Source organism: Bemisia tabaci, chromosome 6 (assembly GCF_918797505.1).
Source record: "Bemisia tabaci chromosome 6, PGI_BMITA_v3".
NCBI lineage: Eukaryota > Metazoa > Arthropoda > Insecta > Hemiptera > Aleyrodidae > Bemisia > Bemisia tabaci.
Genome location: NC_092798.1, coordinates 31,895,400 through 31,922,114, shown reverse-complemented (window position 1 = coordinate 31,922,114; position 26,715 = coordinate 31,895,400). Strand labels below are relative to the sequence as shown.

Sequence of the window (26,715 nt, the reverse complement as noted above, 5' to 3'; positions counted from 1 at the left end):
TGAATGATCGATTATTATCGATAATCCCCCATTTGAAGCTATGACAAAGAATCGATTATGAAGAAGTTCGTAGCGAACACCATGTTTATCGATCTTTTTCCATAGGTTTAGATGACAGATCAATCGATACATCGCAAAGCACGCCACGCCACTGGTCGGGCGTATGCTGCCGTGTTAAGGAAGAACGCCGTATGAACTTTCGAGAGTTGCCAAATTTCCGTCGATAGAATGTTTATTTTTGCGGAAAGCTATGAATATTTTTCCTTGGAATTTTCAGGAAATTTAGGTGAAATTGCGAACAAAATGATTTGAAAAATTGGAGGAAAAATGTTTACAAATTTATCCAGAAATTCGTGATTTATTAAAGAAAATTTGGCAACGCCTAAAGGCTCATACAGTGTTTTTCCTTAGCACGGCAGTATAAGGCGATGGAGATCGTCGAGAAAATAGGAACACGTTGAAATACTTTACCTTGAGATCTCTATGTACAACGCCTTGTTCGTGCATATAATCGACCGCTTCCAAAACCTGTCGTATGAGGTCTGAGGCGTCTTTTTCCGTGTAGCTCCCCTTTTTCCACTATCCGGTCGAAGAGCTCACCTCCCGTTACTCTAAAAAACAAGAATAAACATTGGTTTTATTTGTTTTGCGTTGCCCAAGGGGTGCGGACTACATCTTCTTTCAGTGGAAAGAAGGAGAAAAAAAGCAAGGAAATGCTAAGTAGTCTTTAGGTATTGCGTGACGCAATACGAAAAGGAGAGTTGAGAGTTTTTGGCAGATTCCATTGCGTGGGGAAGCGTTAGAAAATGGCATGCGTTAAAAAATGACGACTTTTTTTTAAGGCGGGGGGGAAAAAAAGTTTTCTTCGTTCAATTTAGTGTAAAAATGGGTGAATAGTGGATAAGACGAGATTCAACTCGATGATACATTCAGGGCCGGATTCAGGGGGTGATCACATGGGCCGCGGCCCGTGGCGGCTAATTTAGGGGCGGCAAATGTTGTAATTTTTTCAAATGTAGGTATATAAAAAATCAGATTCAGAAAAGAAAATTACAAACTAGAAAAGGCGACCAAATCTCGCTTATTTCCTGAGAGTGAAGGTAAAATTAATTTTTTATTTGCTCGTCTTTCGGTGATACAAGAGATAGCGCCTTTTGTTAGTCTAGTTGAGAGAGAAACCAAACACGCAATTTGGTCTGGAGCGGCGCGGCGCAGAGCGCAATGATGACGAGGACTTGAGATGAAAAGGAGAAGCCCTCGGCGCGCCGCGCCGGTTAGCATAAAACACATATTAGCACCTACAAGACTCCATGAATACTTCACACATTGCGTCAAACGTAGTGCGGTCAGCAGCGGTTGGCGTGAAACTCACAGTGCCTAGGGTAGGCGGGGGTAAGAGTACGCACGGGGTAAAAGTACGCACCGCACCACACTTTTTTCGCGCGCTATGTTTGAATTTATGATGGCACCAGGTGTTGGCAGGTTGTTGGCAACATTGAGTTTCACTTGTTGACGAAGTTTTGTGCGAAGTGGATGTGTTTTGACGGAATTATGAGGCAAGTTCACTTTTCATGCGAAAAAGATCGATTTTTTTAGTATTTGTATTGTCTGTTGTGAGTAAAATAGTTGATGGAGAAAATCTGGCAGGCACTGTATCAAAGTGTTATAGTGTTGCTTTAATAATCCGTGGTTGTTTTCACACCTAGCGCCTTGGGCTCAAAGTTTTAGTTTATGTTGTCCAATGTTTACAAATGGGGCAAGAGTACGCAGCTAGAATGGGGCAAAAGTACGCGCCCGAAAGTGGGGTGTAGTGGGGGAGGGGGGTATAGGAACTTCAAAATAGAAGATATAGGCAACTTAAAAAGTATCTTAATAAATTTTTATGTTCCTTTGTTCAATTTGGGCAATTAATTTTTTTTATTTTCCTGTTTAAAAAAATTGACCTCGAAAATTTTTTGGGAACTTGTGGAGACTGAATTATTTTTTTTTTCACATTATTTTTTTTTTTCACAATAAAAGTGGTTAGGCACTATTGGCACCCTTTGAGACCAGTTTCAGTTGTTTCCCGGGATTTAAAAGCAATTTGGAGCCCAGGAGATGTTTTTAAAAGAAAAATTTCACCTGCGTACTTTTGCCCCATTAAATGGGGCAAAAGTACGCATTTTCAAATTTTTCTAAAAAATTCGTCACGGCCATGGATTTGATTTCTAAATTCGGACAACGCAGGGCATTTGTGCGCGAGGGCTTGCAGTAGGTGCCTGACCACTTCTCCCGCCTTAAAAGTCGATTCGGTCACGAAAATACGGGAAAAACCAGAAAATGCGTACTCTTACCCTCACCTACCCTACAAGACTGCATGAATACTTCACGCATTGCGTCAAAAACAGTGTGGTCAGCAGCAGTCGGCGTGAAACGCATAGCGCCAAGAAGACTGTGGGGATACTTCACGCATTGCGCCACACACAGTGCAGTTGGCGCGGTGGCGGAAATTAAAATCATTAAATCACATTCATGTGTATGCCTTCATAATTTTTTTGTTCTTTTCTTACAAATGAAAGGCCTCGTCCACACAAAGATAGGTTAACGGAACTTAATTTTCGCGCAAAGTTCGTGAACTTTGGCTAGTGTTGACAGCACTTTCACAAGTAATGTGCCCAACACGAGTATAAACGCGTCTTATACACCCCTCCTCTTCCGGCACGTTCACTTGATGGTTTGTATCGATGTTTCAAAACGAATGAGAAGGGGCGGCAAAATACAGGCGGCCCATGGGCGGCAAGTAGGTAAATCCGGTCCTGGATACGTTGGTATTTTTTGCTTACTTATGAGGGATGGACCAAGGGTTGGGTATGAGGTCGGAAACAGATTAAAAGGGCGTAAATAGTGCGGTCCGTAATACATGAGTAATTCTTAAACATTTTATTAATTTTAAAACGAGTGCTCTTGAACGCCATCGGGAACTTTTTTTTTAAGTTTGAAAGTTTAGATTGATCGGGAAGTGCCGTAAGCGAAGAGGGCACTGATCCGAAAAGCAAGTTCCAAACCAAAAGAGGGGGGGGGGGGTGTCCACAAGACTTACCAGGTATATACATACTTTCATAAGGTACGTAAAATGAACTGATGACATCGAGGATTGCAAAAAGGAAATCCTAGAAGTGTGTAGGGAGGAAAATTCGTGTTAAATTTTAGTACCTCTTTTTTATTCAGTTAGTCGATTTTAATTTTGATCTCCGCTTTTTTGGCACATGGACTAGCACTCTTTAAAAAAAATACTGACGAAATTATTGCATTCCCTTGTTGCGTGACATTCCTTAAAATCACGTTTATTTCCGCCCATTTTCCCGTGGAAACGCATTAATTTTTACGAAAGTGCAATTCTTGCAATCTTTTCTCATACATTCGCCGCTATTCCTGCGCAGTTGATCGACTCTTAACAATGTATCTACTATCAACGCCTGTAGGCAAACTAAACTGTCTTACTTATTGATGGGCTATTTATCTAGCTCATCTGAATGGTTCTCGTTTCATCTTGGTGCCTATTCGGTCAAATACAAGATTTGAAGGATACGTGTCGTATGATAATCATCATGGCTGCGTCTTCCACCATCACTACATTGATTAATACTAATTCCGCCATACTGTCAGCAAGCAACTATTACTGCTCCCAAGCCGCTCGAATTGCCTGCTCGAGTTTTGAAGGCGAACTGGTTGGAGAGCGGGCCACTGCTGTAAACATTTTTAAAGAGCTCTTGCATGCGTCAGAGATTTGCGACTCTTGCAACATTTCTTGATAAAATTTTTCAAGGAACGCTATGTCGCTCCAGGTGTTCTCTGGAAGCAAATTGTACCTCAAAAAAGCTCTTAATGTTGAGATCGTAATAGAAAGGTTTCCCCACTTTACACTTAGAGTTCACCTCTATATCCACTCAAACTCTCCATGCACGGATAGGGAGCAAATACATTAGCAAGGTTGCTTTGCTCGATGACCTCAAGGCTGGAAACTGCTAAAATATTGTCTGTTCATGGAGAGATTGACTAGATGTAGAGGTGGACTTTCGGCACCCCGTTGGGGCTCCCCTCCACTAGAGCCTGGACTTCGAGAGCTTTTTTGAGCATTAAAATCCAAACCAAAGGGCACCGTCGTGTACCTCGAGAAATTTTCCAAAAGAAACACGGGGGGGAGGGGGAGTAAGGGCGTACGCTCGAAAAGAAAGGAAAAAGAAAAGAAAAGAAAGAAAGATGGAAGGAGCGGAGGAAAACAGAGGGGAGGACGCTGATATTTGGTAATTATTCATGACGAAATTGATTTAAGCTGCATTTGAGATGGCTTTAAAATTTCGAAGCTTTTCCGGGGAACCCCCGGAGTTAACCACCACCACCTCCCGCCCTCCCCCGTTCGAAGTGTCTAGATCCGTCTACACGGAGAAAAAAACTTCGTGCGTGGAACCCGAAGTTTAGGTCATACGGATCTCTGAAGTTTTCGGATTGAGCATCTGAACACTTCAGGTCCAGCTGCTGAGATTTGGATCACACATCTGAAACTTCAGTTCTTACATCTGAAGTACTTCGGTTCTCACATCTGAAGTACTTCAGAAGTAAGAACTGAAGTTTCAGATGTGTGATCCGAACCTTGACAGCTAGACCTAAAGTGTTCAGATGCTCAATCCGAAAACTTCGGAGATCCATACGACCTAAACTTCGGGTTCCACGCACGAGGTTTTTTGCTCCGTGTATGGTCTATGCTGACAGGTGGTTTCAGGGATCAGTCAGAAATACGGGCTCTCCGCTAGAAGATGTGATTCAATTGATCTACTGACATGACTGGCAGTAAGTGCCATTTACGTTCACAGGCGGCCGAGGATTCTCAGCGTGAGCCGGAGCCCCGGTGCGTGCGGTAGTGGACACTCGGACGACTGCGCGAGCTCCCACAAGCGGCAACAGGGACTGGCGAGCGGTTGCAGCTTTGTGGGGGGCCGGGGGGCTTTGGGGCAAATCAGGGCTCTGAACAACTCGTGTAATTTAATTACAATCAGATTGGCTCCGCATTGGATCAGGCTGGATGCCGGAGTGGATCCGCGCACGACACGACAAAATCAATCGATTAACCTCAACCTCTGAGCATCCACACCGCTTGCCCCCTCCCCTCCCACCTCGCCTAGTCGCCCCCCCCCCCCCCGCAAACGTGGAGCTTACGGCTTGGGCTGAGGACCTCCCACCGACCGACTCCTGTAACCGCCGTCTACTGGGTACCTACCTCCGTCTCGTTTCGCGCGCAAGTCGCTCCGTACCGGGGACCTGTGCTGCCGTGCTAAGGAAGAACGCCGTATGAACATTCGAGAGTTGCCAAATTTCGTTTGATAAAACGTGTATTTTAGACAACATTCATGCAAATTTTTCCTTGAAATTTTTAGATACTCAAAACTTAATTGCGCACAAAATTGTATGACAATTTTGGAAAATAATATTCACAATGTTCCCAGTAAATTTAGTTTTTATCGAAGGAAACTTGGCAACGTCTGAAGACTCATACGGCGTTTTTACTAAGCGCGGCAGTGTGCTGCTGTGCTAAAGAAAAACCCCATATGAGCCTTTAGGCGTTGCCAAATTTCCCCTGGCAAAGAACTAATATTCAGGTACATTTTTTAATATTTTTCTACCGATTTCTCGGATAATTTTGGTTGTGATTTGATCTAAAACTTATGAAAATTTCGAAGAAAAACAGTCATAACTTTCCTTAAAAATAAACATTTTATCGAGGGAAATTTGGCAACTCTCGAATGCTCATACGGCGTTCTTCCTTAGCACGGCGATGTGGCTCTCGTCGATAAGGGTTGTCTAAGAATCACGTCAAAATTTGGAGACGTGGATCCCTGACCCCGCGTTACGCAACTTTCAATGAGGTCTAAAAGGTAGGCATTCCCCTAAAAAATTACGTCTCACTAAGCGAACCCCTACCTTCATCAACGTAAAATCGGCATTTTTGAACGACGTTTTGACAGAACATCGAAAATTCGAAAAGTAACGTCGTGCAGTATCGCACTTTCGTCGCACGCATCCGTTACGAGAACTTACACCCCCCAACCCCCTAGGACCCGAACGTGATTTACGGACGGCCCATGCACCTGAACACTTCTTCGCACCATAGAGCCTCGAGCGCATACTTCAGTGGCTCCACTTTTAAAGTAAATGGTGCAATGGGTCAGTTGCACTAATGACAAAATCGTGTTTTTGTCGTTGAGACTTTAGATCAGCCAAAAATGATCAGATCCGGAAGTTCTCTTCTGAAATGACGTGTGACGTCATCCACCTCGCTCGATCATAACTACTGCATAAATGGTTCCTTCTGCTACCTGGGATCCATGAAACTCTGCGACACGGGTCGATTTGTTTACTATGGAATGGGACAATACTGCCGTGCTAAGGAAAAACGCCGTATGAGCCTTCAAGCACTGTTAAATTTCCTTTGGTAAATCAGAATATTCGGGAAAAGTAAATATTTTTCTTCCAATTTTTCGGATAATTTTACTCGCGATTTCACCCAAAGTTCCTGAACATTTCAAGAGAAAATATTCTTAGCTTTTTTTTAAAAATAAACATTTCATCGAGGGAAATGTGACAAGTCTCGAATGTTCATGCGGCGTTCTTCCTTAGCGCGGCAGAATAGGAGTATACTCACCACCGCGGTGATTGACGTCAAATTGACGCGGTTTTTGGAAGGGTGATGTCCCTGTCAGGGCCGGATTTACCTACTTGCCGCCCATGGGCCGCTAGTATTTTGCCGCCCCCTTCACATTCGTTTTGAAACATCAATGAAAACCATCAAATGAACGTGCCAGCAGGGGAAAGGTGCATATAAGATGCATTCACTGGTGTTGAACACATTTTTTGGGAAAGCCCTGTCAACACTACTGGCAAAAGTTCACGGAACTTTGCGCGAAAGTTAAGTTTCGTAAGCCTATCTCTGTGTGGACAAGGCCTTCCATTCATAAGAAATGAACGAAAAAATTATAAAAGAACAAACACAAATGTGGATTAATGATTTTAACTTCCGCCACCGCACCTCGAAGATCGCACTATGTTTTACGCAATGCCTGAAGTATTCACGCAGTCTTGTAGGCGCTATGTGTCTCACGCTGATCGCACTGTGTTTGCTGCAATGCGTGAGGTATTCATGCATTCTTGTAGGCGCTATCCGTTTCACGCTGTCCGCGATGACCGCACTGTGTTTGATGCAATGCGCGAAGTATGCATGCAGTCTTGTAGGCGCTAATATGTGTTACATGCCGATCGCCGCGCCGAGGGCTTCTCCTTTTCATCTCAAGTCCTCGTCATCATTTCTCTCTCGGTAAGTCGCGCCGTTCCAGGCCAAATTGCGTGTTTGGTTCCTCTCTTAACTCGACTAATTGAAGGTTCTGTCTCTTGTATCACTGAAAGACGACAAAAGTAGAAATTACTATACCCTCAGAAAATTAAAGATTTTGTCGCCTTTTCTCGCTTGTAATTTTTTTTTCTAAGTCCGAATTTTTTTTATACCTACGTTTAAAAAAATTGCAAAATTTGCCGCCCCCTATAGATTTGCCGCCATGGGCCGCGCCCATGTGGCCACCCCCTTAATCCTGCCCTGGTCCCTGTCAGTTAAATTATGAGCACAGAAATACGATGCGGCGTTTGAAGGGCTCTGATAATTATTGGTCGAGCAACAGGATTCAACTACCGAAATACAATTCTGTGTTGGGCGCATTCAAGACCTACAGCAACTTTAAGATTGTTGGATTTAAAGGGGGAAAAAACGAAATTTCGAAAAATTATACTTACAATTCCATAATTAGATATACTTTGTGTTTGTCTTCAAAGGTTTCCAACAGCTGCACGATGTTTGGATGCGTTAACCTGAAACAGACGCGAAGTCGATATGCTTCAATCAAATCATTCATGAAAAAAAAAGAAAAATTAAGACTACGCACTAATGCTAAGGCAAGTTACAGAGCTTCCGCTTCTTCATTGAGTAGAAATACATTCAAGCCTTCAAAAGCTTACTTTTGTGCGGTATTCAAATCGGAAAAGATGTTCCCGAGAGGAGCTGTGATCAAAGCCGGCTGCACACCAAAGCAGTGGCGTGGCGTGCTTTGCGATACATCGATTGGTCTGCCATTAAGATCTATGGAAAATGATCGATAAACAGGAAGTTCGCGACGAACACCTTGATGATCGATTCTCTACCATAGCTTCAAAGGGGAAAAATCGATAATCGATCATTCACGCCTCGCCACTGCGCACCAAAGCAGAATTTACTACCAAAGCGCGCGAGAAAAAACATTTTTCCCGGGAGCTATTTATCGAAAATAAACTGAGGCGGCTATAGTAGAACGCTCGCTGAGCACATGGTTTAAATTTGGGGGGGGGGGGAAGGGGGGGAGAATGCTAAAAATGTGAAAGGTATGTATTAAGTTCGGGTGCAGTCCATAAAAGTGACGCTTCCTTCAAAATTCGCCCCATCCTCATTTTGCCATAAAAAATCGAAGGTTTCTAAAACAACTTCATGCGCTTTTTGTGTGAAAGTTCTATGCGTCCCCTGGCTCAGTGCTCGACTCCTCAAAACTTCCCTCCTCTCTCGAGTGTTAAAATCCAGTGCAACGGTACGTTTCAAAACTTTAGAGAAGTCAAGATTTACATAATAAAAAATCGCCTGATAAAGATTAGGGCGGGCCCATTTCTTTTTTTTTGGGGGGGGGGGGGTGACAAAAAAAACATAAATAAATGCTAAAAGCTCCATTGGCATTCTTTCTCTCACAAGAGAAGATATAACTATAATAGTTGTTATTGACAGTATTTTCGATTCAAAATAAGAGTCGAGTTAGTTCTCTTGCAATTTGATCGAATTCGAGAATGGACTTTCAACTTCGATCGTACTGAGCCGTCCGGTTAGATGGTAACGAACTTCATTCCATGTTAGTTGACATATGTTTTCAATTCTTATGCCTCGGTGCTTCCTCCTTATACTTGCTTTGACAATCATAGAACGGCAGGTCTTCGAATTACATATCGTGACAAAACATTTAGGCTTGCCTATAAAGTCAAGTCAAGTCACGTATCAAGTTCTGATAAACATTTTTCCTCATCTTCTTCCTTAAAAGAAAATTTAGTGGATTTAAGACTCCTCACTTATTTCATGACAAACTCCGTGTAAGACAGAAAGACCTATATTGCTTTCTCATGGTGTTTTTGGAACTTTCTCTAATACCTATACTTTTTGATGCGAGGAACAATCGTTACATGTTTCTACACGAAATTGATAAGGAGGGCCATTGAAAAGGAATATAAAGAGGGAAAACCCGCGAAAAATCGACAACTCATATTGATTAATATTATGAAATATTTGTTTCTTCCCTATAAAAAGTAAATGTAACGCGACTGGATTCAAAACGATGGTTCCAATGCATTTAAGCGAGGAACATGTTTAAGTCATGCTTTCATTGACTTAATGCTTATCTCTACTTTGAGAGACGTAGGGAGGAGGGGGAGTGACTTAGAATTCATACCATTCTAGTACTAAGCAATAAGCATACATACGGGTTTTTTTTGTTTGATTGCCAAATTTTGGCAAAGAACTAATATTCAGGTACATTTTTAATATTTTTCTACCGATTTCTCGGATAATTTTGGTTGTGATTTGATCTAAAACTTATGAAAATTTCGAAGAAAAACAGTCATAACTTTCCTTAAAAATAAACATTTTATCGAGGGAAATTTGGCAACTCTCGAATGCTCATACGGCGTTCTTCCTTAGCACGGCGATGTGGCTCTCGTCGATAAGGGTTGTCTAAGAATCACGTCAAAATTTGGAGACGTGGATCCCTGACCCCGCGTTACGCAACTTTCAATGAGGTCTAAAAGGTAGGCATTCCCCTAAAAAATTACGTCTCACTAAGCGAACCCCTACCTTCATCAACGTAAAATCGGCATTTTTGAACGACGTTTTGACAGAACATCGAAAATTCGAAAAGTAACGTCGTGCAGTATCGCACTTTCGTCGCACGCATCCGTTACGAGAACTTACACCCCCCAACCCCCTAGGACCCGAACGTGATTTACGGACGGCCCATGCACCTGAACACTTCTTCGCACCATAGAGCCTCGAGCGCATACTTCAGTGGCTCCACTTTTAAAGTAAATGGTGCAATGGGTCAGTTGCACTAATGACAAAATCGTGTTTTTGTCGTTGAGACTTTAGATCAGCCAAAAATGATCAGATCCGGAAGTTCTCTTCTGAAATGACGTGTGACGTCATCCACCTCGCTCGATCATAACTACTGCATAAATGGTTCCTTCTGCTACCTGGGATCCATGAAACTCTGCGACACGGGTCGATTTGTTTACTATGAATGGGACAATACTGCCGTGCTAAGGAAAAACGCCGTATGAGCCTTCAAGCACTGTTAAATTTCCTTTGGTAAATCAGAATATTCGGGAAAAGTAAATATTTTTCTTCCAATTTTTCGGATAATTTTACTCGCGATTTCACCCAAAGTTCCTGAACATTTCAAGAGAAAATATTCTTAGCTTTTTTTTAAAAATAAACATTTCATCGAGGGAAATGTGACAAGTCTCGAATGTTCATGCGGCGTTCTTCCTTAGCGCGGCAGAATAGGAGTATACTCACCACCGCGGTGATTGACGTCAAATTGACGCGGTTTTTGGAAGGGTGATGTCCCTGTCAGGGCCGGATTTACCTACTTGCCGCCCATGGGCCGCTAGTATTTTGCCGCCCCCTTCACATTCGTTTTGAAACATCAATGAAAACCATCAAATGAACGTGCCAGCAGGGGAAAGGTGCATATAAGATGCATTCACTGGTGTTGAACACATTTTTTGGGAAAGCCCTGTCAACACTACTGGCAAAAGTTCACGGAACTTTGCGCGAAAGTTAAGTTTCGTAAGCCTATCTCTGTGTGGACAAGGCCTTCCATTCATAAGAAATGAACGAAAAAATTATAAAAGAACAAACACAAATGTGGATTAATGATTTTAACTTCCGCCACCGCACCTCGAAGATCGCACTATGTTTTACGCAATGCCTGAAGTATTCACGCAGTCTTGTAGGCGCTATGTGTCTCACGCTGATCGCACTGTGTTTGCTGCAATGCGTGAGGTATTCATGCATTCTTGTAGGCGCTATCCGTTTCACGCTGTCCGCGATGACCGCACTGTGTTTGATGCAATGCGCGAAGTATGCATGCAGTCTTGTAGGCGCTAATATGTGTTACATGCCGATCGCCGCGCCGAGGGCTTCTCCTTTTCATCTCAAGTCCTCGTCATCATTTCTCTCTCGGTAAGTCGCGCCGTTCCAGGCCAAATTGCGTGTTTGGTTCCTCTCTTAACTCGACTAATTGAAGGTTCTGTCTCTTGTATCACTGAAAGACGACAAAAGTAGAAATTACTATACCCTCAGAAAATTAAAGATTTTGTCGCCTTTTCTCGCTTGTAATTTTTTTTTCTAAGTCCGAATTTTTTTTATACCTACGTTTAAAAAAATTGCAAAATTTGCCGCCCCCTATAGATTTGCCGCCATGGGCCGCGCCCATGTGGCCACCCCCTTAATCCTGCCCTGGTCCCTGTCAGTTAAATTATGAGCACAGAAATACGATGCGGCGTTTGAAGGGCTCTGATAATTATTGGTCGAGCAACAGGATTCAACTACCGAAATACAATTCTGTGTTGGGCGCATTCAAGACCTACAGCAACTTTAAGATTGTTGGATTTAAAGGGGGAAAAAACGAAATTTCGAAAAATTATACTTACAATTCCATAATTAGATATACTTTGTGTTTGTCTTCAAAGGTTTCCAACAGCTGCACGATGTTTGGATGCGTTAACCTGAAACAGACGCGAAGTCGATATGCTTCAATCAAATCATTCATGAAAAAAAAAGAAAAATTAAGACTACGCACTAATGCTAAGGCAAGTTACAGAGCTTCCGCTTCTTCATTGAGTAGAAATACATTCAAGCCTTCAAAAGCTTACTTTTGTGCGGTATTCAAATCGGAAAAGATGTTCCCGAGAGGAGCTGTGATCAAAGCCGGCTGCACACCAAAGCAGTGGCGTGGCGTGCTTTGCGATACATCGATTGGTCTGCCATTAAGATCTATGGAAAATGATCGATAAACAGGAAGTTCGCGACGAACACCTTGATGATCGATTCTCTACCATAGCTTCAAAGGGGAAAAATCGATAATCGATCATTCACGCCTCGCCACTGCGCACCAAAGCAGAATTTACTACCAAAGCGCGCGAGAAAAAACATTTTTCCCGGGAGCTATTTATCGAAAATAAACTGAGGCGGCTATAGTAGAACGCTCGCTGAGCACATGGTTTAAATTTGGGGGGGGGGGAAGGGGGGGAGAATGCTAAAAATGTGAAAGGTATGTATTAAGTTCGGGTGCAGTCCATAAAAGTGACGCTTCCTTCAAAATTCGCCCCATCCTCATTTTGCCATAAAAAATCGAAGGTTTCTAAAACAACTTCATGCGCTTTTTGTGTGAAAGTTCTATGCGTCCCCTGGCTCAGTGCTCGACTCCTCAAAACTTCCCTCCTCTCTCGAGTGTTAAAATCCAGTGCAACGGTACGTTTCAAAACTTTAGAGAAGTCAAGATTTACATAATAAAAAATCGCCTGATAAAGATTAGGGCGGGCCCATTTCTTTTTTTTGGGGGGGGGGGGGTGACAAAAAAAAACATAAATAAATGCTAAAAGCTCCATTGGCATTCTTTCTCTCACAAGAGAAGATATAACTATAATAGTTGTTATTGACAGTATTTTCGATTCAAAATAAGAGTCGAGTTAGTTCTCTTGCAATTTGATCGAATTCGAGAATGGACTTTCAACTTCGATCGTACTGAGCCGTCCGGTTAGATGGTAACGAACTTCATTCCATGTTAGTTGACATATGTTTTCAATTCTTATGCCTCGGTGCTTCCTCCTTATACTTGCTTTGACAATCATAGAACGGCAGGTCTTCGAATTACATATCGTGACAAAACATTTAGGCTTGCCAAGTATATCAAGTTCTGATAAACATTTTTCCTCATCTTCTTCCTTAAAAGAAAATTTAGTGGATTTAAGACTCCTCACTTATTTCATGACAAACTCCGTGTAAGACAGAAAGACCTATATTGCTTTCTCATGGTGTTTTTGGAACTTTCTCTAATACCTATACTTTTTGATGCGAGGAACAATCGTTACATGTTTCTACACGAAATTGATAAGGAGGGCCATTGAAAAGGAATATAAAGAGGGAAAACCCGCGAAAAATCGACAACTCATATTGATTAATATTATGAAATATTTGTTTCTTCCCTATAAAAAGTAAATGTAACGCGACTGGATTCAAAACGATGGTTCCAATGCATTTAAGCGAGGAACATGTTTAAGTCATGCTTTCATTGACTTAATGCTTATCTCTACTTTGAGAGACGTAGGGAGGAGGGGGAGTGACTTAGAATTCATACCATTCTAGTACTAAGCAATAAGCATACATACGGGTTTTTTTTGTTTGATCGGTCGGACCGTGTAGGAATCGTGATTTTCATATTTAGAGCATTATATCAGAACATGGAATGTAGATAATTTAAAGGAAACTTTCGCGTCAATTTTACTGCTAATGAAAATAATAGGTAAGAAAAACAACAACGACAATGGTCTTTCTAGGTAAATGCATTACGAGGAAGCGGCAAAATCATACAGTACGATTCCTAAAAACATAAAAGACAAAGCATGCTTAAAATTTGAGGTATCCAACTACGAACCAAGTACAGTTTTATAATCCTAATTTCAAATTCCCTTGAAAGAAAATGCTGCGCTTTGCTTTTGAGAGATAAAGATTCTCGATTTACAAAGCTAGGAATTCTCGGCTTGACAACCTCATTTCCTTAAACAGGTTGAGAGTTTACTGGGAAAACAATTCTCTGATTAAAGTGTCACTCCAGACCCAAGTTTCCGTTAGGAACAATATCTGCGCTACATTGCTACATACCATCACCACATACGACACTACCACCACCATCATGCATTTGAACCAGAAGGCGCTTTGAAAAATAAACCTCCAAAAGTTATTTTCATACAAAGATCAGACAAGAACATCCCGCGTAAGAAACAGGCAATTAATCAGGACAGGTTCCCAATAATCGTTCAAATTAATTTGACAGGATATCAAAATTGAGTTCCACCCCGGGATAGGAGGTGGGGTGTTTGTGAAAATCTTGGCATGCTGACTTCAACCGAGGGGAAAGGAGACTATATCAAGATGCGTGCACAGGCGATATATTTATACCCGACGGGCAAACAAAGCTACACAATCACAAATGCCTCAAAAAACTCTATCTAGAAATGCTTTGAGTTGAAAAAATATAAGTGACTTTGGACGACTCAGAAATAATAAGTTTTAGGAGGTACACTAGTGGAAATCCAAATTACTGGGGGAAAACAAGTCCTAGAATCTAACAATTCTCATTCACAGTTAACTACAAAAAGGGGATAAATAGGCGGGGCAATTTATTCTACTGCGAGCGGCTACGCTCGGAAAGCAACTACTTTAAAATATTGAAAATAAATAAATAGATAAATAAATAAATTATGCCCATTTTATCATAACAAACGGAGATCCGTTACTCTCATGGGGGCGACAGTTGGAACATTGTACTTTTCAGTTGTTCTGATTCAACTCTGGATAAAAGGGGTCAGACGAAGTAATTGATCTTCTCAAGGCTGGAATTTGGGGAAGGTTGAATCGGGGGGTATGTTTTTCTAGGAGGCACATGCTACGGACGGGGGCGAGGGGAGGCGAGAATGGATTGATGAGAAGAGAGCCTGCAACCGTGAACACCATTTAGTAGCCCAAAAGTTTCGAATGGAGACTCACCAAGGCGTCTGTTCAGGTGTCGCAGACGGGTCAGCAGCGTTGTTCACACAATGACTGAACCTATGGGAAATCATTTCAATCGTCAGAATCGTTTTACAACAAGCAGGACTTCCAATATCATACTTTTGGAAGAAGAAAAAAACATCCCCACATTCATCCACGTCTATCAGTGAGGGTCATATGAGGCACCCCAAACCGTTTAACGGGCGACTGGATCGGGTCTGAACTTGAGAATGGACCACTAGACAAGGTACGAATTTCAGCATTCTGATACGTTTTTCTTAACCAAAATTTTACGTAAAATACGACGCACACAGCAAAAATTACTGAAATCAACGCCTTCCAAAGATATTTAATGATTCTTGATGCGTGAATTCAAACCACCCGCTCATGAAAACTCAATGCTCTGCGTGATTCACATCGTGCGCTAAACGTTATCATGATAGTCTCTGCGATATAAAAATCTGGCGACCTCAATCTTGACGCTTTGGCTCAGCTGTAGCAAATTGCTATTAGTTTGAACAATGCATGGTGGGAAATAAAATAATTACTCGATTGAGACTTGTTGAAACCGTTGCAGTGCGTGATTTGACTCACGTAGACCTTTGAGTTTCTTGTCAGCGGGCAGTTCAAATTCCTCGTAACCAATGTGAAATAAAGACGTTAATATCTTCGTTTAGAGTTTGTTTCATTAGTTTTCATTGCGCGAATCGTGCTCTACGTGAAATTCTGGTTAAGGAACATGTATCAGAATGTTTAAATTCGTACCTTGTCTAGTGGTCCATTGAGTCACATGATGATGATACTAATTACAGTTCTGCGTGTCAAACGGTCTCTAAGTGCAGATCTAAGGAAATAACTTATGAACGCAATATTTATGTTTATTGAGTTTGTGAATTCAACCGTCCTGCTCATCGAAAACGAAAAACCTTCTCCCGTCGAATCAGGTAGACTACAGCATACCTATTTGGACCGAGTTCAACAGAAAGGAACCAACCCACATTGTGTTGAAACTGAGAAAAAGAGGTTTGAAGTTTTATTCCTGCATAATGTGGAAAATAAACTTTATCCACTCTTTTCACAGACTAATTTCTGTTTTTCGACTTTCAGCTTTTGGCAGGAGAAAATATACGGCTGGTGGAACTCAAAAACATTTTTAACTCAGTTTTTTCGAGAATATAGGTTGGTTCCTTTCTGATAAACTAAGTCCATTTAACAATCGAGGTAATGTAAGTATGCCTTTTTTCTCGTTTTGCACATTTTAAGTTATAAATTTGCATCATGAGGAGAATGAAAGTTTAGTAAAAACAGAATTAAGGAATTTAGCAAACGTATGGCTTCATTCTGACAATGAGAGGGCAATTAGACTCGCTTGAGATGAAGATCCACATCGTATTGCTTAAATTCAGACTCTGTTAAGTGGCTCATTCAAAAATTACCGTCGATTTTTATATCCGTTCTCGGAAAATATGAGTGCGACTCAAAAGTTCATGGGTATTTTTCCTGAGCTTTCAACGATCTCAAATTTTCCCCAAAAGTAGTCGGAACAGCTATAAAGCTGCTTCAATAAAACTATGTTCACACCTTCACAACATTAATAATAACTTTTGGGAGCAGAAAAAGACGCTAATAACTGCAAAGATTATTGAATCAAATTTTTCGGGAATAACATGGGATTTTCAGGTAGGTGCTAAAGGACCCCGAAGAATTAAAGTGATTGAATTCTTCAGTCATTTTTGTTGGGCATATCGTGATCTATGCGAAAATTTGATTGAGAAATATGTATCAAAATGCTCAAATTCGCACTTCGTCTAGTGGCCATTCTTCAGATTCATTTGTAGGGGGGACGGTCAGTCTCTAGGCTTTAAATTCAAAATCTGCCGCGATTTTGTTCTTTAAATCGATGCGATATTTGGCCGCCATTTCGACCCGCCAAGGACCCGGGGCGAATCACCTTGAATATGTTCGGCAGATTTTGAACGAAGCAATTTAGACATAAGTTCTTCTACCTGCGGCGTTTGCGCACCATAATCCTTTGACTAAATTTCTTTTCCGCTCGCTTTAGAAAGGTAATGTTAATTATTATAAACTTTCGCAAATTTGTTTTATCCTCCCCCCCCCTCCCCTTACTCTATATTTTTCGCTCGCGTTGGTGAACTTATACACAGGGAGCAAGGAGCGAGGGCCGCTTCTATGGGGTATAATTACGGTGTCATGGATTCTGACAGATATTGACCGGAGGTGACAGAAGCGGCCCTCCGATCGGACTGTGAAATTGAGCGCGTGCTAATGAGTGGAACATATCTGTTATTAGGATTATTACGAAAGGTAGACGGCCAGTGGCGTGGCGTGAATTGCGATGTATCGAATGTTATTCCATTTAAACCTATGGTAAAGAATCGATTATTAAGGTGTTCGCTGCGAACACCCTGTTTATCGATAATTTTCCATAGGTTTAAATGGCATAACAATCGATACATCGCAAAGCACGCCACGCCACCGGTAGACGGTTGTACAAAACTCACAAGCGAAAACACGCAGGAGTAATCTGCCGTGCTAAAGAAGAACGCCGCACGAGCCTTCAGGCGTTGCCAAGTTGCTTTTGATAAAATACGAATTTACTGGAAAAGATATGAATATTTTTCTTCCAAATTTTCAGGCAACATTGTTCGCAGTTTAAACTAAAATATCTGAAAATTTCTAGTACAAATATGCATAACTTACTTTCAAAATAACTCTTCTATCGAAGGAAATTTGGCAACTCTCGAATGTTCATACGGTGTTTTTCCTTAGCACGGCAGTAATCAGTGGCACCGTGAGGAGAAGGGGAAGTAGGGGGGGGGGGGTCTTGACCTACTAAGAAGGCTAAGGGCAGCGATTTGGTGGGGAACGAGCAATTTTCAACTATTTCTGTGCACAGGTTTTTCGGGATTTTCTTCACATTTTAAACACAATTGCGATCTCGTTTTATGGTAAAACTTTTGGAGACATGTTTGAATGAATTTTTCAAAGCTTCTTTAGAAAAGGTATGGACTATACGGGTGTCTCCCTGCTGAAGCTAAACGTAGTGTACAGGATTTTCCGTCTGTAATATTATGAGCTTTTACGAAATATTTTCGGTTGGTGCTGATTTGATTGGAGTTATATAACACGTTCGAACAGAATCTGCTATATTTTGAAGAGATATGAAAAATACATATATACTTATACTTATATTTGCTGGATTTTGAATAATGAAGTATTTTATTTTGAAATTTGACCATTAGATGTTGTGACAGGATCGATTGACATTTTGATGCATACAATGAAGATTTTTTTAAACAACCAATTCAATAAGATTGCTTGTTGTTAAAAAAAAATATATATATGAAAAAAGAAAATACAGAAGTTAGGACCTTTTCATATACTGGCCAATGAAAATGCAGCAGTTGGGATCGACTTGACGCTAATTGATTAAAACTACATTTATTGTACACCGATTAAAATAATAAAATGATTAAGTATTATGTTACTTTACTTTGTTTTTTGGGAAAATGAAAGGAAGAAAAATGATGGCTTTGGGTTGAATCCAAGGGTTCAAATTCCTACCGACGCCACCGTTAGTGGATTCAAAAAATTCGGAAAAACATAAAGTGAGGGTGGATGCAGACATAGTGAGAACTTGGACATAACACTACAATAACAAACATAAGAATAACGTGACACAGAAAAACACGAAAGAAAAATTGTAAACAAACACAGAATTGATGAGAATAAGGACCACAAACATGAGAAGCTGTAAGCAACGTATACTATAACATAATAATTAATGACTACGAGCATTGGCGGGTCCAGCAAATTGGCAACACTGTTTTTCTTCATTTAAACCTATGGAAATGTATCGATTCTTAAAGGGGTCAGGTGCCCCGACAAGAATCGATTATTTAACATAGGTTTAAATGAAGGGAATCTGTTGTTACCAAATTGCTGGATCCGCCCCTGACTACGAGACTAGACTAGGGAATAAAGGATCGAGTGAAACAGTTCGGAGGAGGAGCTTTCCGTTCTGAGCTTTCAGATTTATTTTTCACGATTAAAACGAATTTGAGTGAGAGAAATTCTTCAAGAGGTATCTTCACATTCTTAAAAGGAATTCAATTCATAAATAAAACGCGGTAGTTAAATAAAAAACATGTAAGGAGGTATAACTTTCAACTTGAAAGAAAATTATTTTTCCAGCCACGCGAGAGACAGTCTACATATAACAAGGTCAAATGTTGTGATTGGCCCAAGCCATCGAATAAGCCAATCACAACACCTAACCTTGATATATGGGTGGCACGGCTTGATCGTGAGCCATCAGCTTAGAAGCAATTCTCCGCGCAGATGTCACAGTTAGGAGACATTCTGACCGGAAAGCATCTTGACGTTTCTGGGAGATTTCTTGAAGCTTCATATCATAATTTTAGGTTTCCTCTTTACCCTTTACCGCACCGCAATTTCCATTACAGACATCATTGGTTCCGGCGTATGAGGGATTTCTCTTTCGAGGAAAATAACTGAGGGAGCAGAATAACTATAGCGACTAGGCGACGGCGCACAGTGGAACGAACTGACACAACAGGTCGGACACGACAATGGAGATGTTGCATGTGGGAGGAATTTGCGATTTGACGATTGATTCTTACGTAAAAGTTCGCGAGAAACACGATGGTGCTATTGGTTTTCTCTGAAATCAACTCCCAAGCTCAAAAAAAGCTCTCAAGATGAGGCCAAAATGGAGGGGATATATCCCACGCTATCCTGAGAGTCCACCTCTACATCAAGACAAACTCTCCATACAAAGATAGGGAGCAAACACATTGACAGGGATGCCGGGTTTTTAGTTTTGGAGTCCCCAAATAAAGTGGCAGCCCTGTCAATATATATTCTCCCTATCTTTGCATGGAGAGTTTGTCTTGATGTAGAGGTGGACTCTCAGGATAGCGTGGGATATCCCCTCCATTTTGGCCTCATCTTGAGAGCTTTTTTTTTGAGCTTGGGAGTTCATTTTAGAGAAAACTAGTGGCACCATCGTATTTCTCGCGAACTTTTACAAAATAATAAATTGTCAAATCGCAAATTCCTCACACATGCAACATCTCCATTTTGGCTACAATTTCAAACTTTCACGTTTAATTTGTGACAAATTCAATTCCAAAGGGCGTTTCAGAAGCGGAATGTTGCGAAAAAACCAATGAAACCACTCTTAAACTTTTGCGTTTCGCATTTTCGAAAATATAAGCTACCAAAGTTTCCAGACTTCGTTCGACTTCTCCTATCGACTCGGTCCAGTGTGCGGCGGTTCTCAATGATCGGCTGTCTTTTACGACTTACGAGCGACTCGCGATGCTCCAGATGCATCGATACATTAATCCTCATCGGAACCAATAAATAATTCAACTCGGATGACGGAATGACCGTCTCCACTTCGCCGCAACATCGCCGTGATTCCGTGGAGTAGCCCAGAAACGAGCAGATGTTGATGTTGCGCGCCCGCTCCCCACAATGAAACCAGTGGCGTCGCGTGCTTTGCGATACATCGATTGATCGGCCATTTAAACCTATGGAAGAGGATCGATAAACAGGGTGTTCGTAATGAACACTTTAATAATCGATTCCGTGCCACAGCTTTAAATGGGAAAGTATCGATGATAATCGATCGTTCACGCTTCGCCACTGAATGAAACGTCCCGATTTCAACTGTGAGAAATCTCTTCTATGAGGAGGAAAATAGAACGGAACTGTCTTCTTGGCTTTACGGGGCAAAAAATCGAGACTGGACTAGCATTAACTCGGAGAAAAATGGTCTTTTCTCTTACCGTGCTCTTCGAGTCCAACCTATGTTCCTCGTTGTCGTTACTACGTTACTTTCATGGTAACGAATGACAACGCTACATTTTTACCGCGACCGGAATTATTGCACCGTAAAAATAACAACGTAACAACGAATAAGAAAGTATGTGAAACCTGCAAGCCAATATGAGCATTGTAAGAGCAACAATTATTTTTCTCTGAGAAGGCTTTTGAGATTGAAAAGATCAACACGCATTTTGAGTATTAAATAATATCGTCTTGAAAATTTCTTTTCAGCTCCGGAGAAAGCTCATATAAGGTTTTAAAATCATTTTCTACCGATATAGAGTAGATTATTTTTCCGTATTTTCTCTTTATTGAGGGAAAATTTTCTTCTCTTAACGCGGTCATATTCTCGATAGAGGTATACGATTACCAAAGGAAAAAGAGGGGTATTAGGATCGATTTCACATTGCTCTTCATTTCACCATCACCACACATAGTGTACTTTTTTCCTCCTTCTGAATTTAAGGTTAGTAAATACTTTTACTACATTTAATGCCAGAAAACTACAGTGCGGTTATGTTATGAAACAGGTGTCTACGGATAATTAGTGACCAGATTAACATTTATACACTTTGAGACCAAAAAAGGCAAATTCTTATGATATGAAAAAATAAGCTACAAAAATCCGAGGTGTCTTATTAAAACTGAAAACACACACCAGATTTAAATATTCACCCTACACAGATACGTTTTAAAATCATTTGACATGGAACTAGCCACCATAATATACCGCATGTTCCGAATGCGTTCCACGAGTGATTGAGGATTGAGGCTTCGCTCTATTTTTACCTGGCAATACGAGATGAGGCGATGCCATATATTTCACGTGCGACTTTTTACTAATGGACTATAACAGACAGAGAAGTTGACGACTTATTTTTTCAGCTGAAAAGAGGGCTGTCTATCTGCCATCTGAGACTTTTTCGGTTTTCTTTTTTAACTCAATGATGACGTCATGGTGTCCCCTGCGCGACATCAATTCCAAACTCCGTGAAAAGTAGAGCGTGAAAGTTTCTTTCAACAGCAATTTCAACATTTCATGAGCCAAATTTAATACACAAGTTCTAGCCAGAGGCTCCAAAAATAATCAGGGGTCATGGAGGGCTGAAAAAATTCTCAAGATTCTTTGAATGACCTGCTGAAGGCAAAGACCCGTGAGAAATCGAATTCTGCTGGGGGAGGCTGGGGAATAAATGATTAGAACAAAATGCTGCAAACTTGATTTTAGCAAAATTATGTTGTGGTAATTTCTCTTCTTTTAATTTTTTTTAAAGAAAAAAATTATTGGTGGAAGTATGTTTGCAACGCTGCGCCGTTCTGCCGTGATAGCGAAGAGAGCCGTAAGTGCAAAAGTGAAGTTCTGAAAAAACGGGCTCAGAAGCTGACCGGAACATTTTATTGAAAGCAGCCTCCGTTCTTTGTCAAATTGCCACTAATCGTCCGGAAGACTCCTAGAAATCGTATGGATGATTAAAAATCGACCGATTTTATTTCTATTACATAAAAAGGGTATTTTTCGCATTTTCATGCTAGGTTATTGTTAAGCAAGACAGCCGTAAGTGCTATCTTCTGCATGCTTTCGTGGTTGCGTTTTGGACGCACAACAAACACATTTTCAGGTTAGAAATTGGCAGAAGAGGGCAGCACTTTACTGGAAAGCACTGTTTTCATTGGCTCTCATGCACCTGCGGCTGTCTTGAAAGAAACTATGTCATTTTTTGTGCACTTACGGCTTTCTCATACGTCTCGTTTTCATTAAATTAGGATGAATTTTGCTGTTTTAGCTGTCTCAGTAATTTTATATAAAAGAGTCAAGACGAATTTTGAAGAAAACTTGATTTCGAAAATTTTGCACTTACGGCTCTCTTCGCTATCACGGCAGCGTTAGCATGTGAGCGAAAACGAAAGGCACTATTTGGTGATTTTTACCGATAGGGAATTGCGATGGAGACGCTAAGAATAAATGAACTGTATACTTGGATCATCGGGCGGCTGGATCTGGAGAGTGGATAGGAACAAAGCGGAGTTTAGGAGGGCATTTGTAGAAAGTTGTAGAGGAGATGTTGATTGATTAACGGGCGAGCTTTCCACAGAGAAGCCCACGAGGTTAGGGGGCAGAAGGCGTTGATGGATGTTGGAGAAAGGTGGATATTCCTCAACAGGAGGGAGGAAAACGAAAAGACAAAAACTCTCCGACAGAGTGGGCCACATTGCGACTTCCGACACACAATGGCAACTTATCAATAATCGCCATACAAAAACCGATGCCTACATTCAAATGTATCATGGTCAATAAAATTCTGGGAGGGAACACCTGAATATCGGTTTTGATTTTATAAACAATCTGGTTGCAACGAATTCGAGGGCGCTTGGGGGAAGGATTTGAGAAAAACAATTTTTGATCCTTAAAAATAAAATTTGACGTGAAGACAGGAGAAAAAATGCAGAATACAGAAAATCCATTAGTTCACTTCAAAATCCACTTTTTTTCACATTCTCTATAAGGATCTGTGTAAAGATTGACAACGAAATGCGCTTCTACACACTCACATAAATTCAAATCTTCAGGTATTTTCTTCTAGGAGGTATTGTGTCGTGGTCGATATTTCCGTAAACAAGAATAAAATACTATTGAATTTGACGGAATTTTAGTCGTCACAGTCGATCTAGCAAGAACATTGGGCCATTCTCGTCGATAGACAGAAATTACGATTCAAACGTTACTTGGTACGTGTTAATTCAGTGATGACTCTAAATGTTTACATCTGTATCTAAAAGTGATATCTCTATCCTCTTTGGAAACGACGAAAATGGGTGAAAACTTTCAAAAGTCACTTCAGAATTTCCCTAAAAATGTTTCAGTTTTCCTTTATTTTCTTGATACAGGGCGTAAGTTCAAAATTTCTAATTATCCAAAAAGAGCCAAAAAAATTTTCCACGAAAATATTACTTTAAAACTCTCAACAGATGTTGACCCATCTTTTGAAAAAAAAAAAATAGTCCAGAAAATCGGGAAAATTAGTTTTTGCTTCTCGTGGGAAATTTTATTTTGTGGATTTACGCTCCTCTACGGAGGACCTATTCATTTAAAACCAGTGTGCGGCGAGACACGACGCCAAAACTTGGTTATCTGACCAAAACAGAAGGAAATAAGCAGGAATTAGAGCTGTCAACAGCACCGTTGTCTACATCGCCGCCGCGCCAGGAGTGACCTGCAGCTGTTCCGTCTCCATTATCGAGTATCGAAAATCAAGGCGTCTTGTTCCCCTCCTTTTCATCCCCCCTTATTGTCTCTCTTTCCCAAAATAACGAGCAAGTAAATCAGCTCACCGCGGTCGAGTCAGAAAAGAGTGATGGAGAAATTAATTCTTCAAGATTAGCTTAATTTATCAAGATTAAATTCGAAATTCGAAGGTGTCAAAATTCGGCACGGACGCATCGCCGAAATCGGACAAACGCCACGATTTCCTCGACGTCTCGACATTCTTTCTTACGGTTTCGAATCGTTTTTAATGTACCGTCAGAGGAACAAAAGACAAAAAAAAAACCGCCGACATTGCGTTCTTGGACAGGCAAAACAGCGAGTCCTTCCGCGATAAATGCCACGTCCAAGGTATGGCCAAAAGGACCGAGATGCGCAAAAAATGTGGTCCAAGCATATCGAAACGATCGATCTGGACTTCATTTGACAGGACGACCTCAAGGCCTGAGGCAACATGTACGACCACCTCAGAGATGGGTCAAAGCTGCTTTTCGTCCCCGGAAAATAACTCATACTCACAACTGCACCCGTTCGATGAATGCTGTCGGTTTGGGGAGCAATTTTAAACTAAAGAAAGTATCGCGGTTAAAACTGTTAAAATATTTGAATAGATGATCGCCTTTCAAATGATATACTTCAGAGCCTCGTACACGGTAGCATGAAACGTAAGAAAGAAAATGAAAGATTGGAAATTTCAGTGAAACATTTCATGAAATTTCACGAGGCTATGAAATATTTCATATTTTTCAGGGGCTAGAGTATGCAACCCGCACTCATACACACAAAAAAAGAAGAAAGATACAATTTTTGCATTTTGCGAAACATGAAAAGGAAACGGTATTTTTCCATATCTCGCAACATTTCTGAAATTTCATGAAAGATTTCACGTGAAATTTTATGATTTTATTTTACATGAAATTGTGCCACCCTGGCCTCGTGCCTCCTCCTTTCTCCGGAATACTTGCGGTAACGTAACGAAGGCAGCACTGGCGAGCCGAACGCCTTGATACAACTATTCCACCTCCGGAGTAGCTAAAATTGCATAATCACTCATTTGAAGGAGCTTTCAGTTTCCACCCAGTACAGCTCGGGCGCCCATTCGCCTTGAAACGTTGTACTGAGATGAATTGGGAGGAGACTCTTCGCGAAAACGGGAGCAAATATTTTTAAATCTTTTGCGCTTTCTATCACCGAGATATTACAAGGATACGGACTACGGTGACAATGAGTAAGGATCTGCTGTGAGAAGGATAGATAAAACAAGCTGGACATGTTAATACTGACAATCGGAAGAATCGGATACAATGGAGTGGATATGGACTGCATTTTGCAATTTGGAGTTATGAATTCTAGCCCGGTTTAAAAACAACGTATGTGCCATTGGTTTCCCTATGCATATAAGTGTTTTTACAGATGAGCCAGAAATTATAGTTCCTAATTGCAAATTGCAGACCATTTAAACTTTGCTAGAGAAAAAGAGATTTCTTTCTACAGTAAAATTTCTTCATTTCACCAATTTCCAAGCTTCCCTTCCTTCCTTTCGCCCCCCCCCCCCCAAATTAGGAATTCCTGAATGCAAAACCGTTCCAAACTGCATTTTTCTGATCATTCGCGACATCAGGACCAGAGACGTCATACTTTCCCTACATGAAGGAGCTTCAGTAGTACTGTACTGCATCCAATTTTTTTTAGTGAAGACTAATTGGACGTATTTATTCCAAACGGAACCAGAGACAGGTGGGAAGAAGGGGTGTGCTCGTTAATCAGGGCCGTAAGAATGAATGAGAATTACAAAGCGCCAGTGACGTCAGTAGCGACGACGAGAACGAGGAGATTCAAGTTGACGTTATTTAACTCATGAGCCCAGTCAACAATGCTATTGTAACATGCCCATGGCTCATGGGTGCCGCATTCAGTTGGTCCATAGTTCCGTTTGACAAAATGTAAAATCCCGCTTTTCAATTTCTTTAAAGGGAATCACGCCCACTTCGACATTGTTTCTCATGCAGTTTCCTAGAGCACACCGCATCTTTCCCACTCGTCTATAGTTCCGTTCGGCAGAAATACGTCCAATTTTAAGAGTTCTGACTGAAGCTGCGGTCTGATTATTGACATTCATAGACAAAGCGATAGACAAAGAAAACATAGGACGTATGGAGCGATCCTATTGGTTGAAATGCATGGTCTCTAAAGACTAAGGGAGAAAATGATGGACTAACTATAGGGTCGTGGGTTGCTGTTAGTTGGTCTATTACCTACCTCTTTTGTTTATTGTAACCACTCGCTTCCACCAATAGGGCCCCTCCATATCCCTTTTGTCTTCTTTGTCTATCGCTTTGTCTATCAATTTCAATAATTGGCCCGCGGGGGAGGATATTTGTCGACTCGGCTGAAAACCCCTGCTTTCGCCTGGTTTCACGCCAGCTCTCCCAAGCTGTGTTTACCGAGGAGCGCACGGGATAGGAGGCACCCCGGGGCTCCGGGTATACAGCCCGTTTTTCAGTTAGCCGAGAAGATTTCCGATGGTGTACTGAGATTATTCTAATGCGTGTCTCGATTAGCCGCGATTGTAAAGCATCGTTAATACTCTGGGCAGTTACGGTGCCGTAATGTTTTCATTTTGCTGCTCGGCGACTAAGTTGCCGGCCGGCGCACGGTG

The 26,715-nt window shown here is 41.2% G+C and overlaps 1 protein-coding gene across 1 annotated transcript in view; it reads right to left on the bottom strand.

Annotated features, from left to right (window-relative positions):
* LOC109043989 (calcium/calmodulin-dependent protein kinase type 1) overlaps positions 1 to 26,715 on the bottom strand; it is a 241,963-nt gene that overhangs the window by 14,827 nt on the left and 200,421 nt on the right. Inside the window, 4 exon segments of the mRNA XM_019061422.2 lie at positions 472 to 573; positions 575 to 611; positions 11,800 to 11,874; positions 14,915 to 14,974. Of these exon segments, the coding sequence (XP_018916967.1) occupies positions 472 to 573; positions 575 to 611; positions 11,800 to 11,874; positions 14,915 to 14,974 (274 nt within the window).